Source organism: Carlito syrichta, unplaced genomic scaffold (genome assembly GCF_000164805.1).
Source record: "Carlito syrichta isolate Samal-C Ts95f unplaced genomic scaffold, Tarsius_syrichta-2.0.1 Scaffold308803, whole genome shotgun sequence".
In the NCBI taxonomy this organism is placed as follows: Eukaryota; Metazoa; Chordata; class Mammalia; order Primates; family Tarsiidae; genus Carlito; species Carlito syrichta.
The window spans coordinates 682,108-691,584 of record NW_007252899.1 but is presented as its reverse complement, the minus strand read 5'-3'; the positions used below and the strand labels follow the sequence as shown (position 1 = coordinate 691,584).

At 56.6% G+C, this 9,477-nt stretch overlaps 1 protein-coding gene across 2 annotated transcripts; it reads left to right on the top strand.

Annotated features, from left to right (window-relative positions):
* On the top strand, positions 1-8,677 carry RIPOR1 (RHO family interacting cell polarization regulator 1). 2 transcript variants are annotated; one of them, XM_021716381.1, is made up of 23 exons: positions 1-334; positions 457-609; positions 742-820; positions 1,541-1,564; positions 1,659-1,712; positions 1,844-1,996; positions 2,097-2,160; positions 2,238-2,281; positions 2,360-2,485; positions 2,950-3,098; positions 3,174-3,303; positions 3,386-4,088; positions 4,167-4,239; positions 4,507-5,116; positions 5,211-5,332; positions 6,187-6,319; positions 6,587-6,722; positions 6,851-7,012; positions 7,283-7,441; positions 7,571-7,767; positions 7,853-7,936; positions 8,036-8,126; positions 8,265-8,677. In XM_021716381.1, the coding sequence occupies exons 1-23, from the start codon at positions 231-233 to the stop codon at positions 8,360-8,362; spliced, it is 3,648 nt and encodes a 1,215-aa protein (XP_021572056.1). In that variant the 5' UTR covers positions 1-230; the 3' UTR covers positions 8,363-8,677. The 2 variants fall into 2 exon arrangements, with proteins under 2 accessions (XP_021572056.1, XP_021572057.1); XM_021716382.1 differs by having other exon boundaries at positions 231-334; positions 439-609.
* Positions 8,678-9,477: the final 800 nt, after the last annotated feature.

Here is a 9,477-nt window from a genome sequence, read left to right as displayed (position 1 = left end):
GAGGCCGCGCTGAGTCCGAGGCTGAGTCGCCTGTGGCTGGCCTGTCATTAGCGCCGGGACTGGCGAGGCTGAGAGTACGAGGCGGAGCTCACTGGGGCAGCTGTACCTGGTGACCAGGAAGGGCCTGCTCCAGCCCTGGGACGGGGCCTTGGGAATTGGGCTTCAGGACTCGACTGGTATTGGACATCCACCCCCTGCCACCCCCAGGGAGCCCCGCGCGGACTCATTCCATGATGTCCCTGTCGGTGCGGCCACAGCGCCGCCTGCTCAGCGCCCGGGTCAGTAGGAGCCAGTCCTTCGCAGGCGTCCTCGGCAGCCAGGAGCGGGGGCCCAGGTACGCCGCGGCGGAGCGGGGTTAATAGGGTCAAGAGAGTTGGATGAGGTTGGGATTAGGTGTGTAGTGAGGGTGTGGGGGACGCCTGCTCACCCTTTCCTTAGGGTAGCCTCTTCTCCCAGGAGCTTCCCGGTCTTCAGCCCGCCAGGCCCCCCACGGAAGACCCCGGGGCTTTCCCGAGTGTCCAGGATGTTTTCCGTGGCTCACCCAGCCCCCAAGGTGCCGCAGCCTGAGCGGCTGGACCTGGTGTATGCTGCTCTTAAGCGGGGCCTGACGTAAGCAACTCCTTCTGCATGCCCTTTCTGCTAACGGGAACCTTCCTTCAACCCACCTTGTTCCTACTATCTGTACCCTGGGCAGCTTGAGGCTGGAGAGATAAGTCAATCCTTGGACACTGCTTTCCTCAGGGCCTACTTGGAAGTGCATCAGCAGGAGCAGGAGAAACTCCAGAAGCAAATAAGGGAATCTAAGAGGAATTCCCGCCTGGTGAGTGGCGGGAGCTAGGGGTGTCCTGGACTAATGCCTTTTCCCTTTGTGATGGGGTGGGAGGGTGAGATGCTGGGTAGGACCAGCCCTGGGTGATATCAGGGCTGTTTTCTGGTGGGATTTTGTTCAGGTGTGAGGAGAAAGGGGGATATCAGGAAAGGCTGAGAGGGCTTTTATCCACAAATTTATTTGCTGTGCATGCTTTTTGCATGGAACCCATTGCCTGCTCATTGGAGCTTCCAGTGGGGTAGGTCAGACCCCCATAGACATGGACAACAGGAGATTACGTTGCAGCGGTACTGAGGAGAGAGCCATTGTACTGAGAGAGCCATTATACTACCTGGGGAAGAGGTTAGGGCTTCCCAGAGGAAGGAAAACTGCCAGATCTTGAAGGATGAATGGGAGTTCACTGGCTAGGGAACCAGGCACGAGGAGGTACAGAACTCTCTAGGGGCTTCAGGAGAAGGGGGCCCAGTGAAGAGGTGTGTGTGTGTGGGGGGTGGTTTGCTGGAAGGGCCTAAGGGACCAGATCAGTGTTACCAGCATCCACCAAGGGCTAGGCATGCAGGAAGGGGATTCAGTCCCTACTGCGACTGTAGTGATTTGGACTGTGGTGAGGGAATGGGGGAAGGCTGTGGAGGAGAGGAGCTGTAATGGGTCTGGGTGGGTAAAGTCTTTGCTGGAGTCCTCCTCAGTGCCTCTTCTCATCTCCTCCTGCAGGGCTTTCTGTATGACTTAGATAAGGTGAGTGTTTGGAACGGTATTGGAAGGGTTTGGTTCATGGGGGTGGGTAAAGGGCCCTGGGCCTCTGGCCCCTCCTGACCCACCTCTCCCCCAGCAAGTCAAGTCCATTGAACGCTTCCTGCGACGACTGGAGTTCCATGCCAGCAAGGTATGTGTGCAGCATGTATGCAGAGTCGGGTGGTGGACTGGGATATCATGGGGAGATGGGGAGGTACTAGGCTCTGGGTGACACCAGTGGTGAGTCTCGGTCCCCCATTGCCACCCCACTCACCTTTCCAGATTGACGAACTGTATGAGGCATATTGTGTCCAGCGGCGTCTCCGGGATGGTGCCTACAACATGGTCCGTGCCTATAGCACTGGGTCCCCAGGGAGCCGAGAGGCTCGGGACAGCTTGGCTGAGGCCACTCGGGGGCATCGTGAGTACACAGAGGTGAGGGATGGGTGCCCATGAGGAAGAGGCACAGGTGTGGCAGGGCTAGTGAGAGAGAACTGATTCTTGACCTCCTCATGTCCCTGCCCCTCCCTCCCAGAGCATGTGTCTACTGGAGAGTGAGCTGGAGGCACAGCTGGGCGAGTTTCATCTCCGAATGAAAGGTATCGCGTTGTGGAGGTGGGAGGGAGTGGGTTCAAGACCCCCAATGTGGCTCATCTACTTCTTCCCCAACTCCTAGGACTGGCCGGCTTCGCCAGGCTGTGTGTGGGCGATCAGTATGAGGTACTAGGATGTGCTGGGAAGGGCTGGGGTGGCAGGGTCGTAACACCAAGGGCTGACTCATCCTGCCTGTTCCCCCAGATCTGCATGAAATATGGGCGTCAGCGCTGGAAACTACGGGGCCGCATTGAGAGTAGTGGAAAGCAGGTGTGGGACAGTGAAGAAACTGTCTTTCTTCCTCTGCTCACGGAATTCCTGTCCATCAAGGTGATTTCTCTGCCCAGGACCACAGGAAATCAAGATCCTGTGAGCCCCTTGTGACTCTCATAACCCTGAGAGCCTTACTCCTGTGACTACCCCTCATGGCTCTATGACCTTGGGAATGTGTGACCCCATGACCTTCATGACCCTGTGGTTTCCTTATGATTTCTGTGGTCTTGAGAACAAACTTTGTGACTCCTATGACATCATGGTCTCTTGATCCTGTGACCTCCTCGTGATGTTCTGACCTTGTGAATTTTTGACCCCCTGGACCCCCATGAGGCTATGACCCCCATGACCTCAATGACCCTACCAACTGGGACCTCTGTGATCCCCTTGCTCCCAGACTGCCTCAAGGCCTCCATGGCCCTATAAACCATCTTATAAGCTCTATGTAAACTCAGACCTTTAATCACCACGATCTCATGGCCTTGCATCCTTGTAACCCCACCATGTATTCTTGGCTACAGGTGACAGAACTGAAGGGCCTGGCCAACCATGTGGTTGTAGGCAGCGTCTCCTGTGAGACCAAGGACCTGTTTGCTGCCCTGCCTCAGGTTGTGGCTGTGGACATCAATGACCTTGGCACCATCAAGCTCAGCTTGGAAGTCACATGGAGGTTAGTGGGGCTGAGGGGCTTGGGGGCAGGGCCAAGAGGGCTGTGGCTTTTGCCAACAGTCACTTCCCTTCCTAGCCCCTTCGACAAGGATGACCAGCCCTCGGCTGCTTCTACTGTCAACAAGGCCTCCACAGTCACCAAGCGCTTCTCCACCTATAGCCAGAGCCCACCAGATACACCCTCGCTTCGGGAACAGGCCTTCTATGTGAGTCACAGCCTGGGCCCGGGCCTCATCATCCCCTAGAGGCTCCTGGGGTGGTCTTGAAATGCCCTTTCCTCTTTCTCAGAACATGCTGCGGCGGCAAGAGGAGCTGGAGAATGGGACAGCATGGTCCCTGTCATCTGAATCTTCTGACGACTCATCTAGCCCTCAGCTCTCAGGGATTGCCCGCCACTCATCAGCCCCTAGGCCCCTGGTGCAGCAGCCCGAGCCCCTCCCTATCCAAGTTGCCTTCCGTAGGCCTGAGACTCCCAGTTCTGGGCCCTTGGATGAAGAGGGGGCCATGGCCCCAGCCCTGGCAAATGGGCATGCGCCCTACAGCCGGACTCTGAGTCACATCAGTGAGGCCAGTGTAGACGCTGCCTTGGCTGAGGCTTCAGTGGAGGCTGTGGTCCCAGAAAGCCTAGCCCGGGGACTTAGCTCACCTACACACCTAGATCCCACTCGTGGGGAGCACCTCAGTCCTATTCGTCCTGCTCTAGATCCTGAACATTCTGCCACAAACCCTGCCCTCAGTACAACAGGCCCTGTCCCCACAACTACAGACCCTGCCCCATCTGTACACCTAGACTCAGTTCACAAGGCCATAGATTCTGGCCCTTCTGAAGTGCCAGGCCCTGCCTACACCACTACAAGTTCTCCCTGTAGTGCCATAAGCCCTACCCACGATGCTCCAAGCCTCATTCACACTACTACAGGCTCGACTCACAAGTCCATATCTACCCTCACTACCACAGGCCCTAAAACCAATATCACAGGCACAGTCCAGATCACAAGTTCTTCCCACACTACTCCAGACTCCACCCATATCACTGTAAGCCCCACTCCCACTTCCACAAGCCCCACTCCCACCACAAGCCCCACTCATACTACCACAAGCCCCACCCATACCATCACAAGCCCCACCCACAAAGCCAGGATGTCAACTCATACCCCTACAAGTCCTACCCTCAACACTATAGACCTAGTCCAGGCTACCACAAGCCCCACCCACAAAGCAAGGATATCAGTTCATACCACTGTAAGCCTTTCCCCCAGTTCTGTGGACCTAGTCCAGACTACCACAAGCTCCACCCACAAAGCAAAGATGTCTACTTCTACCACTGTAAGTCCTTCCCCCAATGCTATGGACCTAGTCCAGATCACCACAAGCCCCATCCATACCACAAGCCCCACCCATACCACAAGTCCCACCCACACCACAAGCCCCACCCACAGAGCAAATACATCAACTCACACCATTGTAAGTCCTACCCCCAATGTTATGGACCTAGTCCAGACCACCATAAGTCCCACCCACACCACCACAAGCTCCACCCATACTACAAGCTCCACCCTTATAGCTGTAAGTCCTTCCACTTCTCTAGACCTTGCTATCCTCCCCAGCCCCTCTGCACACTCAGACCCCACCCTCCCAGGAACTGACCCCCTGCCCTATAGCCCCCTTGCCCCCACTTCCTGCACTCAGGCAGGTCCCATAGCTGCCAGCACCTCCTACCCAAGTCCTGCCTGCTCTGATTGGAAATCTCTCACAAGCTCTGCTCCAGATCCTCCAAAGACCACTGTTCAGAGCCTAAGCCCTTCTTCCTTACCCCTAGCCCCTGAACCCCAGCATTCAGATCGTAGCATGGCCATGGCTGCCCAGGCCCCAGTCCCAAGGGCGGCTGAAGAGGCTGGGGACAGGAGGCTGGAGGAGGCATTGGGGGCCCTAATGACTGCCCTGGATGACTATCGTGGCCAGTTCCCTGAGCTGCAGGGCCTGGAGCAGGAGGTCACTCGGCTGGAAAGTCTGCTCATGGTGAGGAAGGCTGGGCTGGGCTGGACTAGGCTGGGGTAGCTCAGGGAGAGCAGCCAGGCAGTGGTAGCAGATCTGACCCCTTTTACAACCTCAGCAGAGACAAGGCCTGACTCGCAGCCGGGCCTCCAGTCTTAGCATCACTGTGGAGCACGCCTTGGAGAGCTTCAGCTTCCTCGATGAAGATGAAGATGAAGACAACAATGGCCCTGAGAACAGGTGAGGGGGCTGGGTGATACGGTGGGGCCAGGTGGGGGGAAGAGATGAGGGAAAAGAGGTGAGGTAGTGCCAGGTAAAGGAGGAACAAGTGAGTCGGGAGAAAGGCAAGAAGGGGGAACAGGTGAAGTGGTGTACATGAGGATGGGCTTGCTGGCAAGTACACTTAGGTTCACTTCTCCTGTGTACACCTCATGTGTCCTTGATGCCCTTGTCTCCAACCCCATCTGTGTCTCCAGTGCTTCTGACCACCCTTCTCACCTCTGCGATGTCTGCCTCCCCTGCTGGTCCCCATCAGCTTGTGAGCCTCCAGCCCCTGCTCTTCCCCTTGGCCTCACCTTGGACCTGCCCCACAAAGGAGTTCTTTCAGTGCCTCCCCATGCACCCTGGGTCCCCCAGCACCGAACCACCCTGTCTCCACCCCGACTCCCCTGGAAGCCCTGGCCCAACTCTCAGTTCTGGAGTGGCCTTTGCCGACTCCCACTTGAGAGTTGCGCCCCGTCCCTCCTCCCTCTGCTGCTGCCCAGGTTACAGCCTCATGCCCCGGATCCCTTGCAGTCTACTTTTCGTAGACCGTCTGGCCTGCAGCCCTACTCCCGCCCATCCCAGCCACAGCAACCCTGGTAGTACTAGTTGGAGGTAACACAGGGTGGATTGACTGCAGAGACCCCTGCTAGCACCTGCTGGTCCCAGGCCCTTCATTCTTCTGGAAGTCCTTCATGAACTTACCTCATTGTCTGTTGTCTATGCATCGTCTGTTCTTTCATTCTGGGATGGGGGAAGTTTAATAAAAATAAGCACTGGTGACCAGGTGGTAATGTGTGCTCCTGGGGTGGCTGACTCCATTTTTCTCTCAGGCCCCCAAGCATCCTGGAGACTGGGGCTGAGGACAGCCTAGACTCAACCAGTGCCCGCCCTCTCAGCACAGGGTGTTCAGCTCTAGACACTGCCTTGGTCCGACACCTGTACCACTGCAGTCGCCTCCTGCTGGTGAGGCCAGTGGTATTCCCCTACCTTTCCCTTGTAACCCCTTACCCCAGGTATTCTCCCACCCTTCCCTTATAACCCCTCACCCCTGCACTTCAATCCTGGCCCTCTGTACCACCTCTGAATTCCACACCCCAATGCCCAAGGCCTTGGCACTTAGCTCTTGCTTCCCACACTGTCCCCCCCAGCCTCCTCCAATGCACGCTGGGACTTGTAGTCTCTGGGCACCATCCTCCTCAAGTCCCATCCTGAGCCATCCCTCTTCTCCAGAAACTGGGCACGTTTGGACCCTTGCGCTGCCAGGAGGCATGGGCCCTGGAACGACTGCTGCGGGAAGCCCGAGTGCTTGAGGCAGTATGTGAGTTCAGCCGACTATGGGAGGTCCCTGTCACCTCTGCCCAGGAAGGTAAAGGTCCTATGGGCCCGGGCTCAGGTATCTGTCCTGAAATTCCTACTGTACCCCACTCCCATCTATGTGCCTGTCTTGTCTCCTTGCCTGCTCTGTTGCTGACAGTTTCTCACATGTCCCCACAGTAGTGCAGTTCTCAGCCTCTCGGCCAGGTTTCCTGACTTTCTGGGACCAGTGTACAGAGGGACTCAGCCCCTTCATCTGCCCTGTGGAGCAGGTGCTTCTCACCTTCTGCAACCAGTACGGTGCTCGTCTCTCCCTGCGCCAGCCAGGCTTAGCTGAAGCTGGTGAGTGGGCTGCCTACCTGTCCCTCCTTCCATCCTTTCTGAGATCCCCAGTGACAGAAACCTCAGGGAAAGCCAGGTCATCCCATACAAACATAAGAGCTGAGCACTGAAGAAAAACAGCAAAGGCTCATGCTTTGGAGCAAAAAGACACAGATAGGTAGGGATTAGACAAGGGGCCCTTGGGACCTAAGCCTGGGATGGGAGCATTCTCTTCCCTCTACAAGCCTGGGTCTACCCAAACTCTGAAGCCCATGGTACTGCCTCCCGCAGTATGTGTGAAGTTTCTGGAGGATGCCCTAGGGCAGAAACTGCCCAGGAGGCCCCAGCCAGGTCCTGGAGAGCAGCTCACCGTTTTCCAGTTCTGGAGTTACGTTGAAACCTTGGACAGCCCCTCCATGGAGGCCTACGTGACTGAAACCGCTGAGGAGGGTGAGGCAGTGGCCCTGATCATAAAGTGACTTGACCCTATGGGTGGGTCTGAGGACATGAGGATGAGGCCTCTCCACCCTAGGAGGCTCCTTGCTTTGCCATTTTATCCTGTACCTCCCCTTCTTTCAGTTTTACTGGTGCGGAATCTGAACTCAGATGACCAGGCTATTGTGCTGAAGGCTCTGAGGTTGGCACCTGAGGGGCGGCTGAAGAGGGATGGGCTTCGTGCCCTCAGCTCTCTGCTTGTCCATGGCAACAATAAGGTCATGGCTGCTGTCAGCACCCAGCTCCGGAGCCTGTCGCTAGGCCCTGGCTTTCGAGAGAGGGTGAGTCGGGCAGAGCTCCCTTGAGGGCAAGGGCTGGGGTCCCAGGTTCCCAGTATCTGACTAAGTCTATCCTGCTCTTATGCAGGCCCTCCTGTGCTTCCTGGACCAGCTTGAAGATGAGGATGTACAGACTCGAGTGGCTGGCTGCCTGGCCCTGGGCTGCATCAAGGTGACCCCTGCCAGCCCGCCCACCCGTTCTCTCCCTCCTTCACCCCTGAGCCCCTACTATCTGCTCCACTGGACCCAACTTAATGCTCTTTCCCGGTAGGCTTCTGAGGGCATTGAGCCCCTGGTGTACTTGTGCCAAACGGACACCGAAGCTGTGAGGGAAGCTGCCCGACAGAGCCTGCAACAGTGTGGTATGGCTGGGGGGTGAAAGAGACGGGCCTAGTGGAGTTCTGGGACATCTTGGGCAATGGGAATAAGAGACATGGGGCTGGGTTGGGAGGACGGAAGGAAGCTAGGACCATCTCTGACCCCATCCTTATTTATTACAGGAGAAGAGGGACAGTCTGCCCATCGACGGCTAGAGGAGTCCCTGGACGCCCTGCCCCGCATCTTTGGGCCCGGTAGCATGGCCAGCACAGCATTCTAAACTGTCTACCCACCAGCTCCCCATGCCCTCTCCCCGCACTATCAGGACTTACCAGGCACTGGCAGGGAGGGTGAGGGCTGGCTCCAGACACCCCTCCCCCATAGATTCCTATCAATGAAAATCTAATATATTCTTGCCCCTGGGGTTGTAGAGTCAGTGCCTGTAGTCAAGTGCCTCCCAGACTCTTCTCAGCACATCCCTTACCACAAGTCAGTGTCCAGGGCCTGGCCACTTTGTCTCTGCCCCACCACGTCCCTTGGTTTTGTATTTTATTTACAGTTTTACAGAAAATAAAAATGCAAAATGCCTTTCCTACATAGTCTGATATACTCCTAACCCTCTGCTCCAATACCCTCAGCTGTGGCCTTTCTTGATATTGGTGTGTCCACACTCCAGCTGTGACAGTGGTGTGTTCATTTTGTCTACCCAAACTCTGAAGCCCATGGTACTGCCTCCCGCAGTATGTGGCTGTCTTATGTGAGTAGACAAAAGCCCAGAGGCTAGAACTGGGCCAGTTGAGGAAGATGGTGGTGGGTGTTGCTGAGGAGGGTCAGCCTGAAGGTGGGTCCTGCCCTGGGCCTGGGAACTACGGGCTCAAGTTGGAGCTGAACTGTAGAGTTGGCCCAGAGAAGGCCAAAAGGGTGCAGGTCCTGGGAATGGCTGTGGCCAGGGTGCAAAGGGAAAACAGTCAGTAAAAGACGAGGTGAGGCTGGAGCTTCTGGCCACCAGGGGGCAGCAGAACCACATCAGCAGATGCCAGACTTTGGGGTCAGCCCAGGTAGCTTCCGACAGAGGGGGCTAAAGGCGCTCCTTGAGGCTAGGTGGCAAAGGAGTGAACTTTGCAGAGGGTAAGAGCTGGGGCCTGAGAGGCAGGAGACCTGGGTGGCTGCCTTATGACCCAAGAGAGCAAGTCCTTTCCCTTCCTAGCTTCCTCTCCTTCTGTAATAAATCTGCACCCCACAGCTGGCACACCAGTGTTTTTTCAGGAAGCAGGGCTCCCTGCTTCACCTCACCCCAGAGCTGCCTGTGATGTGAATGTGTTAATCCCAGAAGGCTGTCTTATGTGAGGAACCTGAGGGTGGGGTGGGACTTGAGGATAGCAGGCCTGTTCTAAG